The 23,788-nt window shown below is 40.6% G+C and overlaps 3 protein-coding genes across 5 annotated transcripts; 2 read left to right on the plus strand and 1 right to left on the minus strand.

Moving 5' to 3' along the window:
- Window positions 1-101: 101 nt before the first annotated feature.
- On the minus strand, window positions 102-6,933 carry mettl8 (methyltransferase 8, methylcytidine). Of its 3 annotated transcripts, none has more exons than XM_044216742.1 (10): window positions 6,795-6,933; window positions 4,971-5,127; window positions 4,610-4,701; window positions 4,164-4,525; window positions 3,950-3,961; window positions 3,522-3,530; window positions 1,916-2,055; window positions 1,509-1,615; window positions 1,266-1,331; window positions 102-842 (listed from the first exon to the last, which is right to left on the minus strand). In XM_044216742.1, the coding sequence occupies exons 2-10, from the start codon at window positions 5,120-5,122 to the stop codon at window positions 652-654; spliced, it is 1,131 nt and encodes a 376-aa protein (XP_044072677.1). In that variant the 5' UTR covers window positions 5,123-5,127; window positions 6,795-6,933; the 3' UTR covers window positions 102-651. The 3 variants fall into 3 exon arrangements, with proteins under 3 accessions (XP_044072677.1, XP_044072675.1, XP_044072674.1); XM_044216740.1 differs by having other exon boundaries at window positions 102-726; window positions 3,522-3,582; window positions 3,912-3,961; XM_044216739.1 differs by having other exon boundaries at window positions 3,522-3,582; window positions 3,912-3,961.
- On the plus strand, window positions 6,884-18,588 carry dcaf17 (ddb1 and cul4 associated factor 17). Its single transcript, XM_044216736.1, has 14 exons — window positions 6,884-7,019; window positions 7,121-7,224; window positions 7,771-7,861; window positions 7,972-8,108; window positions 8,223-8,301; window positions 8,903-8,992; window positions 9,076-9,183; window positions 9,385-9,487; window positions 9,631-9,773; window positions 14,415-14,524; window positions 14,791-14,878; window positions 15,066-15,149; window positions 18,139-18,294; window positions 18,381-18,588. The coding sequence occupies exons 1-14, from the start codon at window positions 6,891-6,893 to the stop codon at window positions 18,486-18,488; spliced, it is 1,530 nt and encodes a 509-aa protein (XP_044072671.1). The 5' UTR covers window positions 6,884-6,890; the 3' UTR covers window positions 18,489-18,588.
- Window positions 18,589-20,249: 1,661 nt separating this feature from the next.
- LOC122885527 (plasma membrane ascorbate-dependent reductase CYBRD1) lies at window positions 20,250-23,475 on the plus strand. The gene is made up of 4 exons (XM_044216746.1): window positions 20,250-21,187; window positions 21,765-21,973; window positions 22,555-22,709; window positions 22,840-23,475. Exons 1-4 carry the CDS (start codon window positions 21,001-21,003, stop codon window positions 23,117-23,119), a joined length of 831 nt encoding a protein of 276 aa, XP_044072681.1. The 5' UTR covers window positions 20,250-21,000; the 3' UTR covers window positions 23,120-23,475.
- The last annotated feature ends 313 nt before the right edge of the window (window positions 23,476-23,788 follow it).

Genomic DNA, 23,788 nt, shown 5'->3' on the forward strand with positions numbered 1-23,788 from the left:
TTTTAAAGAAATTAAATAACTGTTGTTATGGAAGCCCATTTCAGCCAAGAAAAGAAAATCAAAGTCAATTTTGACTTAAATCAAAATTATGCGATACTCTATTTAAAGTCAAACTTTTGACCTACTATCTCATAAGTTTGACTAGTCATGAGTATTTTTATCATGCAAAAACATGTAGTTGTATGTTCCCTTCTGTAATATATAGCCTAACTTAAAGTTGAAAACAAGGAAACATTTATTTTTTTAATTATTCTAATCATAATCATCAGTCAAAATTTTAAAGTCTAATGCATGTTCATGGTATTTACCCCATAGACCTAAATAAGTTCTCTCAATATAGTCAACACACTCATCTCATTGATATTTATACAATCTACATCTACAGTCATCTACAGTATAAAAAAACAGATAACACAAAAGCTTTGTCTGACAAGTTTATCACATACAGTTTTGTTGTTGTACATATAATCGTTGGGTTAAAAAAAAACAACAGTTTTTCAGGATTGAATAAATAAGTAGCAAAGTATAAAAAAGGCATATAGCTCCAAATTAGGCTGTGCATGGCGGGGTGTTAAGATGGTGACGGTGGATATAATTTCCTGTACTTGCTCTGCATCCAAACCCGGCGCATTACAACTTTCTTTCCTCTGTTCACTTGGAGTCGTCTGTCTTCCAGATTCTGAATTTCTTCGAGTCCAGCATTGGAAAATAAATCATGAACCTCTTCTGTAAAGATGTATATAATGACACAGTCAGTAACCAGGGCTGTAGCCATGATTTTTTTTTAAATACTGAGTTCATGAGTCCAAGTCCCCACTTCCCCAGAAAAATTTGACCAGACACTGAAAAAAGAAATAAAGTCTCAAACAGTTTTTAATATTTAGATTAAAAAAAAAAACATTTTAAATTTATTTTGTTAACTGTTCAGATATAATATTTGTAGATTTTATTTCCCAACATGAAGGTCTAAATGCTATTTTAAAGCCTTTTGCTCACTGTCAGGAGTAAAATTCTGGTGGGAAAAAATAATTAATCCTTTATTTATTTATTGGCCTAAAAATAGTCAAGCTTAAATATACTGTGTCAACCTATCTCAGTACCCCCAAATACCCACCCATGTAGAATGTAAACTCCCCCCAGGGTCCTAAAGCCTCCAAATTCCCAGAAAAAAACCCAAGGACATGACCCCCAGTGTCCTCAATGGTAGCTAAGGTCCTGTCAGCAACAGTTTACTCCATGTGGAAAATCTCATGGTTCAGAAATACCTTTGGTGAAAAAGTACACACAGGTTCCATCTCCACGTGTGTAGAAATTCTCTGATAAGCACCGTCCTGATTGTAAGAGATTAAAATATTAGACTAAACGACTGAAGATTAAATGTATTAAATTGTCAAAAAAACAACAAAAAACACTCCACACACACAGAAAGGTATACAGAACATACAGCAAATGAGGTAAAGTAGATAAAATGGCTGTATTCAGGTGTGTGTTGCTATTTGAAGGCTCACCCTTTTTAAACCTGAGTTGTGAGAAGTCATGTCTCCCATAATCACGGAAGAGGAATATCCCTCCATGTTTCAAGTATGTAGATAGTCGGTTCACAACTCCTTGAATTCTGTCAATAAGATGTCAATTAATGGAACAATAATGTTGTAAAAATTAAAATATGTATGCTGCCATCCCTTAAATTCCTGTATACCTTAAATGTCAAGCAAAACACTATACTAATATGTTGTATATATATATATATATATATATATATATATATATATATATATATTCAGGTTTTGTAATCCAGACATCCAGACAAAGCCTGGGGAAAGTGAAGGTGGTTGGGGGTATAGTATTATAGGGGGGGGGTCTGGCAGGTGAGAAATGATATCAGGCTCTCCTTTGTCTTGTAACCTTCACCTACCGGTCAGGATGAATGGAGGAGAGCACAAAGACTGCCAGAATAACATCCAGGCTCTGAGGAGGGAAGGGAAAGGAGGCCACCTCCTCACAAATATCATGGACGAAGGCATGACACACAGAGTCATCGTAGTCTGGATGGTCCTATTTGAGGAAAATAAAGTAGGCTATATCCAAAACTGTTTTACAGTCACAAAGTACACCTACAAATGGTAGCTCAGATATAGATTTGGGTAACTGCTCAGTGTTTGTATTGTAACTATCTATAATATTTAACACGATTTCCAAATTTCACAGCTATTGAAACAACTAATTTCCCTTTTCACTTAAATAATGCAAGGGCACTGCGACTTTGACCTTTGTACTCCTTCTGTAAGTGGTCGCTTATAAGGAATTTTTGTACATAATAATTTTGCACTTATTTTAAGTTGGGTTAAAATGTAAATGTACAGTATCACTTTGAATGCTGCTATAAATTTATTTTTTTTCAAAATGTATGTTACAAATCTTTTTTAACAAATATTACAATAATCATAAATCTCTGTCTATATCAAAGTAATTTTTTAGTTTAAATGTACTAACTCCATCTCTTCCTCTTCAACTGATCAATGTCAATTGTAGCTCAATGAAGAATAAAATAAATACGTACAATTTACAAGTTCATTTTGGGTTATCTTTACTTGCAGATCAATATTTGACTCACATGGTAAGATGACTGTAATTAGATGGCACAAACTGCACACAGGATGATGTCATCTCTTGTGCATTACTGAAATTACTTTCCTTGTGCGAGACTTTATCTTTTTTTAAAAGACACAGTATATGCTCCTTCTGAGGTCTTTTTATTTAATGCTGTTACTTCACATGATGTTGTGATTTCCTATGCCTGTGTCATATTTGGAGACCAGATTTCACACAGGCCTACAGATGAATTTAAGTTATTTTGACTGGAATCCATTAGACCTAATAAGACACATCTATTGTGATCCCTCGTTGGACATTCTGGCTTTATGCTCTTACTCTACTGACAAATGACAGATGAAGACTAAATAAGATTAGTTATTTGCCACGCCCAAATTAAAAGATAATATAGATTTGAATCACTTTAAAACCTGTGCAAAAATATAATCTACAAATTACCAGATTCTCTTTTCATCTTCTTCACATATTAATTGATTGATTCAGCTGGAGCTGCTAGGCAGAGCTTTCCGTTTTTCTGCGGTACTTGCAGTATGCACACTGTGTGAGGGAACAATGAACTATAAAATCTAATTTGAATCATTCTGGAAAGCTCAAAGAGTGACATTAGCTTTACAATGAATTGATTAAATTACTTCATCAAATGTTAATTTAATCTGTCTAATTATTTTAGCAGTTTATGACATGGGGAATTAATCATAATCTGATATGACTGTAAATACCCTCAACATGTCCAGATGACCACAGTAAGTACTTTAAATACATCACTGCTAATTTGAATGGGGTTTTATATAGCTTTGGTTGTTTTTAAATATAAGTGATATTAGCCAATATTGCTTTGAAGAAATGTATTAACCTGGATACAGTATATACTGTGCATGTTCATACCAAGCAATATCAGAAATGCTTACCTTTACCAGCTGAATGGCACATGGGGAGAAGTCACAACAGTATAGAAATGCGTCTGCTTCTCTGTGAAACAGAACAGTCAATTTAACAACCTGAAAAATCACTACAAATACAGTACAACTGTGTGATGAAGCACCTTTCCTTTCATGGAGCTCTTATTAGGACATTTCATGCTACGGTATAAACCATACTCCTGTCCATAGAACTCCTGCACTATAAACAATAAATTGGTAAATAATACAGTATTTTATTGGCCTATATTGGGTGTATTTGAAATGTTTTGCTTCTGTAAACATAGGTTGCACTGATAATTGACATATGATCCACATTAATGACGTTGAAATGGTCAACTTAAATAGAATATATGGAAAGATCTCAAAATGTTTACTCACTTTATGGAATTAACGATGGGGAACACACTGTTACCCACCCCACATCCAACCTGTGAAGAAAAATATATTTTGCTGATTTCTGCCACGTAAAACATGGCAAAGCAAATTTGTGAGAGCTGTTATCTAACACTTTTAGTATAGCAACTTACAGCCTATTACTTTTTATATCACAATTATGTCATGGTCCACATGCAATAGTCTATATTAAAACAATCTAAATTAAAACTAATACATGTGAACAGTTTTGAAAACCTCCAAGATCCTGAAAGATGCAAGCTGGCCAGGGAAAGTAGTAGTCTCAATGGCAGCTTCATTTTTTCCTAGTGCTGCTCCTTGACAGGACTCCGGATGATTGGAGGTGTCTGTGTTTCTGTGATGGCGTGTGGGGCCGTTGTGTTGCTGGTGTCTGGTCTCTGTGTCTGTGGTAGATCCAGTAGGTAGTGGGTATGCTGCCTGCTGATCACCTAGACACAAGTTTGTGGCTTGGCTTTTTGCACCTGAAGGAAGCAGTTCTGGGAATTCTAAAAACAGCCACCTGCGATCTTTAAAGAACTTGTCCTGGTGCATCTCATAAAACTTGTCCCAGTACTGGCAAGCCTCTGTGTCGAATTTACCTGTGTGGAGAAGATTCAAGAATATTTTCACAAAACGTAACCCCAATCAAATCTAACTTGGAACATATTTCTGTGCATTCTTGCCTCGTTCCTTTAAAGGAATTTGTACACAGGAATTTTCTTCTGCCTTCTGACGTGCGTTTTCTTCATCCTCTTCTGTCCATTGCACATGATCCCTAAAATATAAAGCATTACAAACGCAACTGTTGATACAGCTGTTCAAATATAGTAACTCACAAACTGTATCAAATAAAAGAAATTTCAAAACTAGAACATATTAATCCAGTGTTGTGTTTTGAAGTTGATCAGAAAGCTCTTAACTGTAACCCTAAATTTCAGTTCAGCGTCGGTAAAAGTAAGCACACCTACATTGTAATTCTACTACCTCCATAAAGATAGTACAGATGGGTGACAAATTAAAGTCTTACTACAGTACATCACTGACCACATGTTGTGCTTAAAGATGTCATCAGGATTGGTCAAAATCCGTGAACCCAGTGTAGCCGAAGGTCTTCCTCCTGTGCTCTTTAGTCTTGAGGACAATCTGCTGAAAACTTTAGCCAGTTTGGCTGCAGAGAAGCTCCTCAGTTTATGCATTCACGCTGTAAAAATGCAGGAAGAGTTGAATACATTTTACAATGCTTTGACAGTGCACCTACAGCTAATCAGACTCATGGGAGCTGTAGCTGTTTACAAAAGGTCCCTGTGTGCTCAGTTAAGAACTTACCCAGCATTTTTGTGTTTTTTGTGATCTTGGTGTTATTGAGTACAAATATAATTTTGTATGTCACTGCCCCATGTACAGCGACCTAAGGAGTGGCTATTTTAAAAAATACAGTTTAAGAATCCTGATTTGTTTTGGTTGTCCAAAGATGAAATATTGAAGAGGCTTTTTAACAAGGAGGTTTTTGTTTTGGCAAGATTAATATCAGGTCAAGACAGAGTACCCTGTATCTTTGACTGTAAGTGGTATGTGAATTGGATCTTTTGAAATGTTTTCTTTCTGAATTTGTGTGTTACATGACCATCTTGGGCCAGACCTCTGAATTGTAGTACTCATTTAAAATTAAATGAAATTAAGTAAAAAAAAAAAAATGAACTAAGTCTGAATTTTAGGCTACTTAGTCGTTTGTGTCTTGCCTCTGCACCATGGTGGGCAGGACACATAAATCAATCAATCAACAAGATATCATGAAAGGCATCTAAAAATAAAAATTTTGAAGGTATACTGAAATTAATGGTGAAGCATCCAACAGGCAAATGTGGTCACTGTTCACTAAATAGTATATTTTATTTCAGTGTGGTATGCAGAAGGAAGACAAAATAAGTGTAAAGAGTGACACTGTATTAGGTTATTTGAGGGGAGATAGTAAGGAACATTGAGAGGAATCTGATCCAGACCATGGATGTTTTAAGGATAACTCTGTTAACCTCATGACCCCACTGACCCGCTGGTGTGTCAAGTTAGTAAAAACTCATGCTGTGCAGCCAAACTTTGTTCAAACCCACAGAACTGTTTTCAAATTCTAGTGGGGATCCCAAAGGTACCAAATGTCAGGCTGAATTTTGAGAAAATGTGAATAAAATAGTGCACAATTCACCTGAAATATGGAAGAGTGCAGCCAAAAAAAACATGCAGTGCTTGGTTTTAATATTTCAGTAAATATAAACATCATATAGCTTCAATGGAGGGCTGGAACAAGCCAATATATAATATATAAATATAAAACAGTCAAACAGTGTGAAATAAGATTATTTTTCCAATCTTAAAGCTACTTAAGGGGAAATAAAAAGGGGGAAACTAAATGTTGAGTTGAGTTTATACATCCATTCTCCATGGTCGACGTACCAACGGTCGACGGGAGGGCGCTACTGTTCCAGGCTGGAATACGCGCGCCTTAATTCCTCAAGTAGAAGAAGACGCTGTAGAAGACTACAAAAATGGAGCGTGAGAGGGCAGCTAGCATTGACAGCTAACTAATACCACACCGGTCATAAGTGTTAAGTGTTGTTGTCCATTAACCTTTAACTGCTGATATCACTTCTTTGTTTCTCACCTCTGGACAACTACCCAGTTCAACTAACGCTGCGTATATAACGAACTAGCTAGGCACGACTTTTGAACGAAGTAAACGAGACATCGAGGTACTCCAGTTCAACAGCGCTCACTTTAGTTATGCTAGCTGTTAACTTTTCTTGTTAGCTCCAGAGAGGAGGTTGAGTGGTCTCGAAGAGATGGAGGTCAGTGAGGGGTTCTAATCGCTCTTACCTGGCTTCGGCTGTGGTCTTCTTGGGGTCAGCTCAGGTGGTTGTCTCTTGTGATGCTACCAGACAGTCCTCTTGTAGGAACAAGTGCCACCTGCTGATGGCGCTGTACCGGAGAAAAAGAACCGTAAACGCCATTGAGCTGTTGAACCGGAGGAGTAGAGGTATAAGAGATGGTGGGACTCTGATCAGACACAATATGAAGGTCCTTAGAGGTATTCTCCTCCAGGTAATAGAAACAACGATGCGTTTAGATATTCACTGTACCTAACTGGTTTCAATGAATGTTCTACTAATATACTATCTTTCTGTATTATTGTTATATTGTAGGACAGCAGGGATTTCATTAAAGTATGGAGCAAGACCTCAAAATCCACAATAATGTATGAGAATGGTAAAATCTACTTTGAAAATTACCAGAACTGCTACAGCTGGTGAGTATGAATAATAAACTTGAATTATGTTCAGTCTTCAGTACACATACAATACAAAATAATACCTTAGACCCACAGATTATTCGCAACATATTTAATATTGGTGTGCAAAAGTCACATAATCATAGGCTAAATAAAGTAATGCACACAGTTTTTATGCATCTCTGAAGAAATCAAAATCTGAGAATCACTGCAGGACAGCTGTGAGAAGCAGATCATTTACTTACTAAAAGACAACAATAATGCCACACCATGATTTAATCTAAATCTTGCAAGTCAATCCTGAAAGATTGCCTTCTTTCACAAATTTGGTGGTAGGCCTTGTCACTCATAGCCAGATAAAATTTTATCTAGTTTAGTAATCGCATCTACCAAATTAAAATTAGTGCTGTGTGATGAGAGCAATGTGAAAACATGAGTGTATGTCATGACGTTTGCAGAGAAAATGTACATGGCATTCAGGTGTAAAGATGTGAAGGATACTGACAACAGAATAAAAGGTTTATACTCTGACACACAGTGAGTGATTAAATCTTCTGGTTTCAGTGTTCACTCAGAGCCTCAGGTTCTATACAAACTGCCGAAGAGGTCTAAATTGGAGAAATTTGAAGATGCCTTGCTGTGTCAGTGCCCAGTTGTAAGAGAAATTAAACATTAAACATCTTTTTTTGGATTAACGCTGAACTTGCAATGACCAGATTTTAACAACCCAGGTTCAGATTGTCGTTTCATTTGTCTCGTTGACAGGACAAAACATTAGCCTCCCCCTCTGATCATAAACCCAGCCTCTTGGCTTTGACAGCCAATAACTGGCTGTATCGCCTTTCAGCTGAAACGGGAGAGGAGCTGCAGAGAGTTTACCTCTCTTCAAACCATAAATTCAGGTATCGTCAAAGTCCTGAGATTTCTGTTCTTTGAGTGGAGATTAATATATTTATTTTTTAGTTTTAGATAATTTAAAAAAATTTTCACCTTACTCTGTTGTTGTTTTTTGGTAGGTATCTTGGCTGGGATGTTTCTCAAGAGACACTTTATGTTAAATCTGTCCAAAACAAAGGAACATCTTTAGCACGACAGGTAAGGTCAATGTATTGATTTTCATAAGATTTGTGCCTTATTTAAGAGTGACAGGACACTTTATAAATGGTAATAAAGCCTAGGATCTTGCTGTACATGGAATTTCAGTTCATGAATTTTGATAGTTGTATTGTATAAATGAAGGAAAATAAATATAAAATCTTTTAATGAGTCAGTCAAAGAATTTAGGTATCACTAGTCAGGGGCTGCACCTAATGATCTCCATTATCAATCAATCTGTTGACTACTCTTTAGATAAATCGATTAATTGTTTAGTCTACAAGGTGTAAAATAGTGAAAAATCCCCATTACAATTTCTCAGAGCTCAAGTTGGCATCTTCTTATCACTTGTTTTGTCCAACCAACAGTCCTAAACCCAAAGATATTCAATTTACAAGAATCAACATGAGAAATAGCAGTGAATCTTCACATTTGAGAAGCTGGAACTGGTGAAAATTTGGCATTTTTGCTTAATAAATGACTAAATGGTTGCCCATGAATTTTCTGTGGATCGACTAATCAATGAATCAACTATTAACTTGTCCCAGGCTGGGATCTCTGATGTGGAGAAGAGATGACACCTCTTTTTTTAAATTCACAGGCAGGTATCACTCAGAATACAGTGATGCACCTGGCCATCTTTCATGTTTTCCCCTTGCAAATTGTGGGCATTTTGGAGATCAACAAAAAGGTATGTAGATTTGTTTGTAGTTTTTTCAAATGTTCCTGTGGGAGTGATATGTTATTATTAAAATGTAAATCTTATTCTTTCAGGTATTTGGAAATGGTGTTACCGATGTTGTTCTGTCTCAAGGTGTCCTTGCGGTGTCTTACAGCAACAAGTCAGTGAAGCTGTACAGCTTTGAGCACATTGTCCAAAGGGTGTGTTTGTATTTTTATTTTTTTATCATTAAAGAGTTTCCTGCACAATGTTTAGTAAGCTGAATATTTTATTTAATCAGATTTTTGAACATTGCATCAGAAATAAATTTGTTGAAAATGATGTACCTGTTAATATTTATGTATTCGGTGCTTCATTATCCGTCTGGCTGCGTGACTAATGAATACTTTCTTTGTTTTCAGTACTTGACAGAGAAGTTAACGCTTGGAAAGCAGAGTTCACTTCCTGGAGGCAAAACAGTGGGAGATGTTCCATTTGGTATCCCAGTAAATATCCAGATCACAGGTGAGTCCGTTTTTAAGTCTAGACCGGTGGTATCTTTGTGTTTTTAAAGATTTTTGTTGACCTACTTGGTCACTGTGAGCAGGAATGTTCTTCATTACAAGGTAAACTTGGTAGTTTTTTATTTATTATCTTTTATTGCACAGATTGCCCTCCAGTGCTTTTCGAGGTGTCATGCTCTAATAACGGTGTCCAGATTGGAGGCTACCCATGGCACTACATCTACACACCACCGCAAAAAGATCACAAGGGGACTCACCATATCTGTTCACTCAAGGACAGCACTATGGTAAGTTTAAAGAATCCTCTTTAACCATACACTATAACATTTCAATAAGGGGTGTCGCAATATACCGGTATTGACAATTAATTGTGATATTTAAAAATTAAATATTGATATCCCTCCTCCTTGAACCGCCACCTTAACGTGGTGGAGGGGTTTGAGTACCCGAATGACCCTGGGAGCTATGTTGTCTGGGGCTTTATGCCCCTGGTAGGGTCACCCATGGCAAACAGGTCCAGGGTGACGGGTCAGACTAAGAGCAGTTCAGAAGCCCCCTATGAATAGTCAATCAAGGCCAGTTACGTCGCCCGGATTGGCGCTACCGGGGCCCCACCCTGGAGCCAGGCCTGGGGTGGGTGCTCGACGGCGAGCGCCTGGTGGCCGGGCCTTTCCCCACGGGGCCCGGCCGGGCACAGCCCGAAGGAGCGACGCGGGGCCGTCCTCCCGTGGACCCACCACCCGCAGGAGGATCCGTAAGGGGCCGGTGCAGAGAGATCTGGGCGGCAGTCGAAGGCAGGGGCTTCGGCGACCAGATCTCCGGACACAGAAACTGGCTCTAGGGACATGGAATGTCACTTCGCTGGGGGGGAAGGAGCCTGAGCTTGTGCGGGAGGTTGAGCGTTACCGGCTAGATATAGTCGGCCTCGCCTCCACGCACAGCCTGGGCTCTGGAACCCGTCTCCTCGAGAGGGGCTGGACGCTCCATTTCTCTGGCGTTGCCTGCGGGGAGAGGCGGCGGGCTGGTGTGGGCCTGCTCATAGCCCCACAGCTCAGCCGTCACGTGTTGGAGTTTACCCGGTGAACGAGAGGGTCGCGTCCCTCCGCGTCCGGGTGGGGGACAGGTCTCTCACTGTTGTGGCGGCCTATGGGCCGAACGGCAGTGCAGAGTACCAGGCCTTCTTGGGGTCCCTGGGAGGGGTACTAGACAGTGCACCGCCCGGGGACTCCGTTGTTCTACTGGGGGACTTCAACGCCCACGTGGGCAACGACAGTGACACCTGGAGAGGGGTAATCGGAAGGAACGACCCCCCTGATCTGAACCCAAGCGGTGTTCAGTTGTTGGACTTCTGTGCTAGTTGCAGTTTGTCCATAACTAACACCATGTTCAAGCACAAGGGTGTCCATCAGTGCACGTGGCACCAGGACACCTAGGCGGAGGTCGATGATCGACTTTGTTGTCGTATCATCTGACCTCGGCGCCGCGTGTCTTGGACACTCGGGTGAAGAGAGGGGCGGAGCTGTCAACCGATCACCACCTGGTGGTGAGTTGGATCCGCTGGCAGGGGAGGAAGCCGGACAGACTTGGCAGGCCCAAGCGTATCGTGAGGGTCTGCTGGGAGCGTCTGGCGGAGCCCTCTGTCAGCAGGGTCTACAACTCACACCTCCGGGAGAGCTTCTCCCAGATCCCGGCGAGGCTGGGGACATTGAGTCCGAGTGGACCATGTTTTCCACCTCCATTGTCGATGCGGCGGCTCGTAGCTGTGGTCGCAAGGTTTCTGGTGCCTGTCGCGCGGCAATCCCGAACCCGGTGGTGGACGCCGGAAGTAAGGGATGCCGTCAGGCTGAAGGAGTCCTATCGGGCCTTGTTGGCTCGTGGGACTCCCAAGGCAGCTGACAGGTACCGGCAGGCTAAGCGTGCTGCAGCCCGTGCGGTCACAGAGGCAAAAACTCAGGATTGGGAGAGGTTCGAGAGGCCATGGAGGAGGACTATCGGTCGGCCTCAAAGAAATTCTGGCAAACCGTCCGACGGCTCAGGAGGGGGAAGCAGTAGCCACCAACACCCGTACGGTGCGGGTGGAGGGCTGTTGACCTCGACTGGGGATGTTGTCGGACGGTGGAAGGAATACTTTGAGGATCTCCTCAATCCCGCTGTCACGTCTTCCGAAGAGGAAGCGGAGGCTGGGGACCGGAGGCGGACTCATCCATCACCCTGGCCGAAGTCACTGAGGTTGTTGGCAAGCTCCTTGGTGGCAAGGCTTCAGGGGTGGATGAGATCCGCCCTGAGTATCTTAAGTCTCTGGATGTTGTGGGACTGTCTTGGCTGACACGTCTCTGCAACATCGCGTGGCGGTCTGGGACAGTGCCTCTGGACTGGCAGACCGGGGTGGTGGTCCCTCTGTATAAGAAGGGGACCGGAGGGTGTGTTCCAATCACAGAGGGATCACACTTCTCAGCCTCCCCGGTAAGGTCTACTCCAGGGTACTGGAGAGGAGAATTCGTCCGATAGTCGAACCTCGGATTCAGGAGGAGCAGAGTGGTTTTCGTCCCGGTCGTGGAACACTGGACCAGCTCTATACTCTCCATCGGGTGCTCGAGGGTTCATGGAGTTTGCCCAACCAGTCCACATGTGCTTTGTGGATCTGGAGAAGGCATTCGACCGTGTGCCCCGGGGCGCTTTGTGGGGAGTGCTCTGGGAGTATGGGGTCCGGGGCCCTCTGCTAAGGGCTGTCCGGTCCCTGTATAACCGGAGCAGGAGCTGTGTTCGCATTGCCGGCAGTAAGTCAGACCTGTTCCCGGTGCATGTTGGACTCCGCCAGGGCTGCCCTTTGTCACTGGTTCTGTTCATAATTTATATGGACAGAATTTCTAGGCGCAGTCAGGGGTCGGAGGGAGTCCGGTTTGGGAACCACAGGATCTCATCTCTGCTGTTTGCAGATGATGTCGTTCTGATGGCTTCTTCAAACCAGGACCTGCAGCATGCACTGGGACGGTTTGCAGCCGAGTGTGAAGCAGCTGGGATGAGAATCAGCTCTTCCAAATCTGAGGCCATGGTTCTTGACCGGAAAAAGGTGGTTTGCTCTCTTCGGGTAGGTGGGGAGTCCTTGCCTCAAGTGGAGGAGTTCAAGTATCTCGGGGTCTTGTTCACGAGTGAGGGACGGATGGAGCGTGAGATTGACAGGCGGATCGGTACGGCGTCTGCAGTGATGCGGGCGCTGTATCGGACCGTTGTGGTGAAGAAGGAGCTGAGTCGAAAGACAAAGCTCTCGATTTATCGGTCAATCTACGCTCCTGCCCTCACCTATGGTCATGAGCTCTGGGTAGTGACCGAAAGGACAAGATCGCGGATACAAGCGGCCGAAATGGGCTTCCTCCGCCGAGTGGCTGGGCGCTCCCTTAGAGATAGGGTGAGGAGCTCAGTCACACGGGGAGCTCGGAGTAGAGCCGCTGCTCCTCCACGCCGAGAGGAGCCAGCTGAGGTGGCTAGGGCATCTGATCCGGATGCCTCCTGGACGCCTCCTCGGGAGGTGTTCTGGGCATGTCCCACCGGGAGGCGGCCCGGGAAGACCCAGGACACGCTGGAGGGACTATGTCTCTCGGCTGGCCTGGGAACGCCTCGGGATCCCCAGAGGAGCTGGAGGAAGTGTCTGGAGCGAAGGAAGTCTGGGAGTCCCTGCTTAGACTGCTGCCCCCGCGACCCGGCCCCGGATAAGCGGAAGAAAATGGATGGATGGATGGATATTGATATCCTGTTAATAATACACAAATGATATGTGTAAATCATCCAGCGCCTCTTAAATCATTTCCGTTTCTTTCTGTTCTCGCTTTGTCATAGTAGGTGGTTGCCTACCACCTGCCATAAAATGTAACGTTACTAGCTAGCTTTTAGCTAGAATTTAGCTAGCTAACTTTTTTCCCCCAATTTTCTATAGATATCGCGAAAATATCGTTGTTGTTGTGAATTCTTTTGGCCATGGTAATTGTGTAGTGAAATCTGATATCATGACAGCCCTAATTTCAATAATAATTTGGTATTTTGAGTACAAAATGTAGCATGTGCTTGGCTATAATAGATAAATATCCCCAATCTTGTGTGATACACTTAACTGCCACTGAATTGGCCAGAGCCTATTGAAAGTGTCAGGGTAAGAAGGGCCACAGATGTTTGTGACAGTCTAGCAGGACAGAACCAAACCTGTAATCACTATTCAAAACCCCACAAAATGGTCCAACTACTTTTGTGCAGATTTGTGCTGCATGTGTAACACAGGATGTATTCTAGATACCATATTTTGTTTGTTTGACGACACTGCTCACATTTATGTCTTACCAGAGACAATTGTCAGCAACTAAGGCTTCATAATAAATTGTGTGGAAAAACATTAAATCACATTTAATCCGCCACAGTTTCCAAAACACAAGAAACTGCTGTTGTTTGCTCTTATCAGTGTGGTGTGCCTGAGATACTTAAAACTGCAAAAGCACACATCATTAGCAGAAACCTAATTATTAAACTGATACTCCACCTGAAAAAAGAGCAAACAGCACTATCGCATTGCTTGAAGCTCAAAAGCTGCACCAGAAGCAGCATTTTACATAACCAAGTCTACAGTGGTAAAGCTGTACTCTAACAATAAAGTTTGGGTGGAGTATCACTTTAATAAGCCAAGTGTTGTCTTTTCCACAATGGTGTGTGTACACGTTATTGATGCTTTGCAGACTCTGAAGCGCACAAATCTAATTGTACATCACAAAAAAAACTTGTAATTAGATTCAAAGTAACAAATTTTAATTTTTAACTCACCTGCTAAATTTTCAAGAACTGCAAGAGGAAACCTAGAAATAGTTAAGTGCTCATGGTACTATGTGCAGCTTGCTATACAGTTAATAATGCATGTCATAGTTAATGTGATACTTTTATGACATTAGGCAACCAATGGAATACAAAACATGGACTGCTGCTCTTTAGAGAGTGATTGGATCTTCTTCCACCCTGACGACTCAGGAAGAATCATTCATGTTGGACCTACCACCATAAAGTGAGTATTACTGTTAACTTTTACATAACAAAATGAAGACTGTGCAAGGAAACAGTGGTAAAATGTCTGTGGTGTGGAGGCAAATATACCAAAACAAAGGGATCCAGAGACATTCCTGTTGAATAAAGTGGTTTTCCTTTGTCCCTGTCACTAAAAGCAGCAATATCACTCTTTGGTACATACAGACAGCAGGATGCATTCTTTCCTTTTATTATCTTATTATACTGGACATGTTCCACAAGAAATGTTTTTTGTTTTCTCGCAAGTGTCCGAAGAATCCTTGGTGAACTGAACAGTGGTTTGCCATCAAAGGTAGTTGAGGATTTCTCTATGACAACTCATCGAAACAACAATGTAAGTGTCATGCCTATTTATCTAATAGGCCTATGATGTGCTGTACTCACTACAGACTTATTTTACCTTGAACATGAATCAGCCATCGTGTATGTTCAATATGAAATTGGTGGGACATCCCACGACAATTCAGTCTACTCAGTCTCGGTGCTGTTAAAATGTATTGTCTGTTTTCCATCTACTGCAGCCTACCTCACAAGTCACTGTCACCTCATCGGGCCGCACAGTGAAGAGAAGATTTCATCAGCTGGATGATGACCCAGATCAAGAGGTACCAAAGTGATTACGCTTTAAACATTGATCCACTATCTTGGCAAAGAAAAGACTTATTGTGCTGGTTTAAAAAAACAAAACAAAAAACAAACGACATACAAATTCAGTTCAATTTTATTTATATAGCGCCAATTCATAACAGAAGTTATCTCATTGCACTTTTCCTATAGAGCAGGTCTAGACCGTACTCTTTATAATATTATTTACCCAATAAATCCCACCATGAGCAAGCACACAGTGGGACACACAGTAGGGTGCAAATAAATGATATAGTTAAACATAAATGTATATATATATATATATATATATATATATATATATATATATATATATATATATATATATATATATATATATATATACGTATACTCTCTTTAGAAGCCAGGAAGCAAACCCAGTCGCACTTATTTAAGGTTAAGTTTCTTCATATTCTATACTATTCTTTTGTCAACAAATGTCATGAAAAGACCAAAACCAACAATAAATTGATCCTGATGAATAAAATAAATCAGAATCAGAAATACTTTATTGATCCCCGAGGGGAAACTCTTGTTGTACTTGTACTTTTGTTACAGCAGCTCACCTTTACGTCAGTGCACACAGGAATAGAAGTACTAAGCAAATACAGGTCAGAAAATAAATCAAGTACCAAGTGAATATAAGTATAAAATAAAATAAAATAAAATAAGTGTGAAGTACAAAGTGGGTTTACCGGTTGATGATAATACTACAGTATAAGGTAATAGTGCATGAACTGTCAAGTTAAATGTAGCTTATTAAGATTATAATGAGACGGAGGATGTTGCACAGCAGTAATAGAGGTATGAGTAATATCAATATCAATAAATAGGGAATTTTAAATATTGCACAGAAGTATTACACAGAATATTGCACAATTATGTCAAGTATTGCAGAGATGTAATGATCAATGTCCAGTTTAATGACTTAGGGTCATACAGACTGACACTTAGAGGGAGGAGTTAAAGAGTTTGATGGCCACAGGCAGGAATGACTTCCTGTGGCGCTCTGTGGTGCTTTTTGGGGGGATGAGTCTTGCTGAAGGTACTTCTTTGTTTGACCAGCACGTCATGGAGTGGGTGAGAGACACTGTCCAAGATGGCATGTAGTTTGGCCAGCATCCTCCTCTCTGACACCACCGCCAGAGAGTCCAGCTCCACCTCCACAATGTCACTGGCCTTACGGATCAGTCTGTTGAGTCTGTTAGCGTCCGCTACCTTCAACCTGCTGCCCCAGCATGCAACAGCATACAGGATAGCACTGGCCACCACAGACTCATAAGAGACAGAGCTACGGCAACATGCAGCATGCACGTTGGCGCATGCGCACTTTATGAACACTGCTGATCAGGCTCAGTTGTCTTGTTTTTAATGCATTTTGATTAAAAATTACCGCTACCCAGAAACAGACCCCACACAACAGTGGTGGCATGGAGTTGGCTTGACAAACAATCTTTCCAACAGTCTAGTTATACCCAAGAAAACAAGGTCACAAAGAGGGGTGTGTATGGCTCTTCTTAACTATCATGTCTTCTTCCCTAAACAACAAAATCCAGTCCAGCATAGAATATTTCAAGAAATAGGTCTAATAATCTTTCTGTCTAGACAGTCTGAATCTCCTCACATGCTTGGCAGAGTAGGTAGAAGGCCAGGTCAGTTAACCATGACAATGCAGAAACTACCACAGATCCTATTTTTTTCTGTGTCTGTGTGTCTGTGTAGCCAATGCCTGATATATCCTATTTCTCTGTCCAATAGACCTCCATTGTTGACCAAAACACATCAATTAAACAAATCACTGTTGCACTGGCTGACATGTTTGAGTCGTGCCGCCCCATAACTATTTACTAGCTCAGCAAATTTGCAGCTGAAAATAGTCCCCAACGAATGCGCTATTTCCTGCTGTTTCAGTAACATTTGCTAAAAACCACAGTGCCTAGCAGCTTTAGGGAAGTAAATGAAGCTGCTTATGAGTGACCTGTCTTTTAAAAATTTACATCTTCATTAGAAACCAATGGGCTTGGGGCTGAGGTGTATGTTGGGGAAGTTGGACTAACACATTGTTGGTTTTGGTCTTTTTATGGGATTTGTTTACAATAACAAACATACAATATTGTCAGCCTTATCCTTTTAAAATACATAATTCCTCCAAAATCTGTAAGCCTGAGCTATCACAGCAACACAACACCGGATGTATCAAATATTACAACTTGATAGAAGGCAAGGCTAAGCAGAGGCAGATTTTAGTCCATTAGCCAATGTTTTTGTAACACTGTGCCTTCTTTGGAGCTCATAAATAGCTTTCAGAGCCACTGGGTGTACATCATCTTCCAACTGAAAATGGCATCGGTACAGCATCTCCATCATTCTCAAGTCCTCAGGCCACTCTGTGTATTTTTACACATGAGAACAAGTTTCTAATGGCATTCTCCCTTTGGCCAAAATCAGACCAGTGGTGACTAATACACCACCTGAGATACAGACAACCACAGTTACAGTTGAATAACACAAATTCAAAATGAAAACATCATTGTTGGGTTTCCAACATCAGCACTTATTTCTTCAGACTGCTGAAGGAGTGCTTGCAAATATGCATTTTATTCTAAGTACACAAAGCTCAGGATTTCAGCTCGATTTCTTCTATAAATGTTATTGTGCTAACTCGTTTCAAAGAACTGTCTCCTTCTTCTGGCCACATCATTGTTGGCTGCACCTGTAACCATTTCCAACACTGATATCGGAGCACTGACCACACCCCAACTATACTTTATACATTTGTGTAGCAAGGTGAAGTTCAACCACTTTTTCAGCTGCTGTGAAGCTGCTCTTTAAAGAAAATGCAGATAAGTAGCAGGATACAGGGCTCACGTATGTGATTGGAATAGGAATCGCTATATACAGTATACACAGAACTCTGTGCAGCTTCTGTGAGGAGAGGAGTTTACAACAATGAGTCTTTTACTTTTACAGACTTTCCGTATGGTGGAATATGAGGATGAGCTGGACCTTTTGGCCGTAGTGGTAACTAATGGTGAGGAGGGAGAAGGAAGAGCTCACATCCGACTGCATGACAATCTGAGCGGGCAGTTACTCCGGACGGTTGATCTGGTTGAACCTTGGGATGAGGTGAGTGATTTGACATGACTATACCAACGTTAAGCTGAAGTGCCTGCGTATGTGGATTCATGTGTGTTCTTATCTTTTTGTTTCAGACTTATCGACATGAGTTGTTCTTTGACAAAGACACAATTGTTCTTATTGAACAAAAGAACACCAACTTCTGCTGCCATGTTTACAAACTCAAGGCTTCCAGAAAATAAGTGAATCAAGTTCCTGGAAAGCACATCATGGCTACTTTTTTAAGATGATGTAAATATGTTTCCAACAACTTTTCTGTTAAACTCATAATGATGTTTTTCACATCTGGATCATTGTGTCATTATTTCTTTTGTGTGAATTACACTTGATAATCAAGTAATTTATCAGAGCTCAACACCAACTTTTAAAAGTGGTTGCCAGGCTGGCAACCAGGCATCAGCTTTTGGTTGCCGAAACTGAACATATGCCGTTTTTTAGTCACCTTATATTTTCAGTAATTAAGATACTATGCACTTTGTCAGCTTAATAATTAAATTCTGACATAAAAAATGTTTAAAAGCTTTATAACAGTAACCGAACAAAATTATTTGTAGTTTGTGTTTAATCTGATACTTCACAGAATTTGAATCTTAAGTGTCATCAGTGTCCAACCTCAATTCCTGGTATATAAAATACCAGCATTCGTCTGTGATGTTGACGGGTTAGTTGAACTTTTCAACCCACAGTCAAGCAACTTAATTTGCTTTGCCATTATCTCTAAAACAGATGCCTGTGTGCACACACGAGTAAACACACTAACACACGTGCAGCCTTGTCTTGTTCCAGTTCTGACAGTAACAGCAATATTTCACAAATGCAACAAATATTAAAAATATATGCTGCGAGGGGGGTAATTACTGTCAAGGTTCATCGACAAAACAATTGTTTTTTGCTAGTCATCATTATTAGCTTAAGCCTATGGTATTTTACATTGCATAACCTAGCCTAGCATACTTTAACTCATCCTTTTCCATGCTTGCAAATTCCAGCTAAATTTGTCTTACAGGGCTTTTGCACCCTCATGCATGGGTCACAGTTGTTTGTTTTGATTAATGAAAAGGAGAGGAAATTATTTTCTGTTGCAAATTGCTGCTTGCATGTTGCAAAATTGGTGAAGTTTTTGATTTACCTACAAATAAATAATACATAAGGATCCCCCCAAATTTATATATAACCTTCATTTACACTCAGAAAAAACACATTGAGTGACAGGAGTCCTCTCTTATAAGTGTGTGGAAAAATGACAACCAACAAACATAAAGTAACAAACTGCAAAAAGCAGTGACAAAAGAAACTAAGATATCAAATAGTAAAAGAAAATAGTCGAGAACATAGTCACAATAATAGTATAAACAAGTATTACTCAAAAGCATCAGTGTGTCAGTCATGAAGATCATTATTGCAAGAACATGTACAGCTAAGATTATTCATGCACTTAAAATGTTGCAAGTTTAGTTGTATGAACATTTAAAGATCCTCTTCAGACACGTTTTAAGACATGAATGTGCAAATATTTTCATTTAAAAAGTTTAACAGCTGGACACAGAAGTGTCCTGCTTCACTGAAAAACCTGTTCTCTGTGTTTGTCCACTGGAGGTTTCACGTTTCCACATCAAGTTTATGTAAATTACATACTGGACTACGATTAGCTTTGTGATGTCACAAAATCCTGCTCGGATGTACACGTATTAAACTCAGAGTTAAGGTGAGCTCTGAGAAACTTTCCCCCTCATGAATGTGAAAACAGCCTTCTAGTGTCAAACTCTGCGCATACATCATTCAAACATCCAAGTTACAATAAGAAAACACATTTTTGTGTGGAGGGAGACTTTAATCTTACAAAGAAATACCTGAGATCTGAAAACAAGTTTTCAGGGGTTTGTGTGAAGTTTGGGCACCCTGATAGACTTTGGTTCTCCTGCTTTAATATTTCCTTCCATGTTGTAGTGATGTTACTTTTGCAAACGATCCGATTCTTTTCAACGAATGAAAGAAACCGTATCGTACTTGGTGAGAGCCGTTCTTTTATCATTGTGCCCAAATTTCACTGCCAGCCCTAAATCCACCCCCTTTATGTGAACAGTGTATCAGGAACGTCACATCTCTAGTCACAAACTGTCTGCGACTCACAGCCAGATAGCACTTGATTAGTATCCCAGCGTCTCATCAGCTGGGCGGAGTTAAAAAGTTTTCTAATATTAAAGGGACAGTTATCCATCTAGATTGTTTTGGTGTGAGTTGCCAGTTTTGGAGCTATCAGCCTTAGAGATGTCTGCCTTTATAATATGGCAATCGGCTTGTGGTGCTCAACGCGCCAAAAGAAAAAAGAAAAAAATACATTGTTGCATTTGGTGTCTGTTAGAGACACTTTAATATTGGTCACATCTGAGGTGACTGCCTGATTCACCTACTGCACACCTGAGGCTCAAACTGTGAAAGACCTTACAGAGAAATATACACGTGTCAGCGGGTGACGGAGCGCGGAACCGAAAACATTTTTTTTTCTTCTTTTGTTTGTTCCCAGACTCTTTTGTAACCACGAAAACTTACAAAACGTCTTTCCTCCAAACATTAGCATAGCTCCGGATCATGTGACGCTGGTCCGTCTTCACCAGCCACCACTTGAAATTGTTGCCTTTGTGAGATCAGCTGCTGCAGACAAGTCGCTGCGTCTCTTGCTGCTACTTTAACACGATGGAGAATCTGAAACAGTTCCTGGTCGCTCTGTCTGCTGCTATCGTCGTCGGGTTTGTGTCCATAATCTTCGTGCTAAGATGGGTTCTCCACTATAAAGAAGGTTTAGCCTGGGATGGAGGACTGGCCGAGTTCAACTGGCATCCGGTGTTAATAGTCACTGGGTTTATTTTCTTGCAGGGAATGGGTGAGAGGAGATGTTTTTCTTTTTAAGAAATATGGTGGGAAAACGGGATTTGGGCGTTGTTTTGAAGAAATGTAAACAACTAAAGGAAATTATTGCTCACAGCCAAGTTACACAAGGTCCACTTTTACAAGGATCTAAAGGGGGAGGATACCACTGATGAGTGTGCGTAGTTATAAAAGCGTAGTCAACTAACTAAACTTCTTCTGAAACTGTTATTAAAAATTGTAACCACAAATGTAAAGTGAGTAAATTATGAGTTTAGTCTGATAATACGGCTTAACATCTACATTAGCAAAATACTCTCAAGGAAGCATGAACTTTAACACATGGCATGACTTCACGTGGTTTTACGACTTAAAAGGTCTTAACGACTTAAAAAAAATGTATATAATGGCAATATTTCTTAAAGTGGTTACCATCAGCTACACCTTTCATATCAAACTTTAATATGTGCCTGTCATACATGAAAACCTGGCAGATAAGCCTGCTTTTTAGAGAAAGTCTGTGTTTAACATTGTCAAAATTCATAGTTACATCAAGAATTGGTTAAATGACACTGAATGATCCTCTCTTGCAGCCATCATTGTCTACAGACTCCCCTGGACCTGGCAGTGCAGCAAACAAATGATGAAGTTCATCCACGCAGGCTTGAATTTACTAGCCTTCATCTTTGCTGTTATATCTATGGTGGCAGTTTTTGACTTCCACAATGCTGCCAAAATTCCCAACATGTACAGTCTGCACAGCTGGCTGGGCCTGATAGCTGTGATACTGTACTGTCTACAGGTAAATAAACTGTATTTATTTCAAATGATTTGGATAATAAAGCGAGGCTTGTGGTTTTGTGGTGCACTACTGATATTGCTAATAGTAATAAACTATATAGAAACTGACCAGTTTCAGTCAGTTTCAGGTGAAACTAGGCAGGGTAAACAACAGATACTCAGGAAGACTCCTCCCTGAGGGCAGGGCCTAAGCAACACAGAGTAGTATACCTTTCTGAGTTCTCAGACCATTTCCACAATTGAGAATGACTTCCGGATGGGAGCCGAAACGTCTTGATTCTGAAAACAGTGTCCAGATGACTACGACTGAAACCTTTTCTACGATTTACTGTTGCATGTTCAAATCACTGTCCCTTCACCACCTTTACTAATCCGTCTTTTATGGAGCTATGGACTGGTTCAACACATTACATATAGAGAAGGACAGTATGTCTTACACATGTGATGTTGAGATTGTCTTTAAGCACAACAAAAACAATAAGCTCTTACTCTTCTGGTCTTTTCTAAAACGCTAAGTCATCGTGAACAACAGTCTTGATTAATATCTGACGAGTGGATGTTTCTTTCTCTTTCAATGACCAGCTTGTTCTTGGAGTTGGCATGTATTTAATACCAGTTGCACCCGCATCCTGGAGAGCAGCGTTTATGCCCCTCCATGTCTACGGTGGTCTTTTACTCTTTACCAGTGTTATAACTGTGGCACTCATGGGTATCACCGAGAAACTCATTTTTGGCCTGTAAGTATAAAAAAAAAAGAAAAGAAATAAAGGCTTGTAATAGTTTATTAAAATCTACAAACCAGGTGTACAATGTTAATGTGCTGCCTTACAGTGGGTATAACTTTATTTTTTGTACTTAAAAACTAAGGAGCAACCCCAAGTATAAGGACTCTCCGCCGGAGGCAGTCTTTGTGAACTTTCTGGGAGTCCTCCTGGTGGTTTTTGGAGCTCTTATCCTCTGGATTGCCACTCGAAGGTCTTGGAAACGGCCCAGTGACCAGATCTTGCATACTCTGCATACCAATGGGGGAGGTGAGGACAGCACCAAAGTTGGTCCGGCCCTGTCTCAGCTATCTGATGGAACTGATGCTGAGGCCTGTGGGGATGTCAGGAGGAGGAGTAACAAATTAGATGATGAGGCTAACTGATATCAAAATAACTTGACTCAGAGCTGATACTGTCTCCAGTGATGAATGTATGTACACCCAGTTTACACTGGTCAGAGAAAGTCAAAAAGAAATCTAACTTTCTCTCTTGCACCTTGAAGAATTTCATGTTGTTGGCATTTTGAGCTTGTTTTTGTTGTTTTCTCTAATATGTATTGTTGTAAGCACATGTAAATAATGGTGAGCTACTTTATAACATGAGAATACGCTTTATGACATACACTGTACAAATAATCATGACAGATTTTCTATACTCTTAATTCCTTTGTATTCTGATATGTGAGTTTTTCAAATATTTGCAGAACCTACCTACATTTTACAATAAATATTTGCAACTACGTACTATCATCTTAGTCCTTGAATATTTAGAAATATATACATTTTCTAATTATTGGCTTCAGAAGAGGAACAATATTCATACAATAGAACACAGTAAATAAATAAATAAATCACCGATTTGTGATTGTTGTAGTTACCACTTTAACCATTAGTGCTCTGGCTTCCTGTTACTGCTTTATATTAATGCCTTTCAAAAATAATATTGTAACATTCATTTACATCGTGACCCACTCACATTAAGTACTATAACCAAGGACTTGTCCTCACACCATTAACGCTGCCTTTTGAGGTTTAGTCAAGCTCAAAACTCTC

Source organism: Siniperca chuatsi, linkage group LG12, assembly GCF_020085105.1.
Source record: "Siniperca chuatsi isolate FFG_IHB_CAS linkage group LG12, ASM2008510v1, whole genome shotgun sequence".
NCBI lineage: Eukaryota > Metazoa > Chordata > Actinopteri > Centrarchiformes > Sinipercidae > Siniperca > Siniperca chuatsi.

Coding starts and splice junctions, on each gene's coding strand:
- dcaf17 (XM_044216736.1), top strand. CDS start 6,891: ATGGCGCTGTACCGGAGAAAAAGAACCGTAAACGCCATTGAGCTGTTG. Junction 14,879..15,065: donor CAACTCATCGAAACAACAAT/GTAAGTGTCATG, acceptor CATCTACTGCAG/CCTACCTCACAAGTCACTGT. Junction 15,150..18,138: donor ATGATGACCCAGATCAAGAG/GTACCAAAGTGA, acceptor TTACTTTTACAG/ACTTTCCGTATGGTGGAATA.
- mettl8 (XM_044216739.1), bottom strand. CDS start 5,122: ATGCATAAACTGAGGAGCTTCTCTGCAGCCAAACTGGCTAAAGTTTTC. Junction 3,962..4,163: donor CATCTTTCAGGATCTTGGAG/GTTTTCAAAACT, acceptor TTTTCTTCACAG/GTTGGATGTGGGGTGGGTAA. Junction 1,332..1,508: donor ACAACTCAGGTTTAAAAAGG/GTGAGCCTTCAA, acceptor TCTTACAATCAG/GACGGTGCTTATCAGAGAAT.
- LOC122885527 (XM_044216746.1), top strand. CDS start 21,001: ATGGAGAATCTGAAACAGTTCCTGGTCGCTCTGTCTGCTGCTATCGTC. Junction 21,974..22,554: donor TGATACTGTACTGTCTACAG/GTAAATAAACTG, acceptor TTCAATGACCAG/CTTGTTCTTGGAGTTGGCAT. Junction 22,710..22,839: donor GAGAAACTCATTTTTGGCCT/GTAAGTATAAAA, acceptor TTAAAAACTAAG/GAGCAACCCCAAGTATAAGG.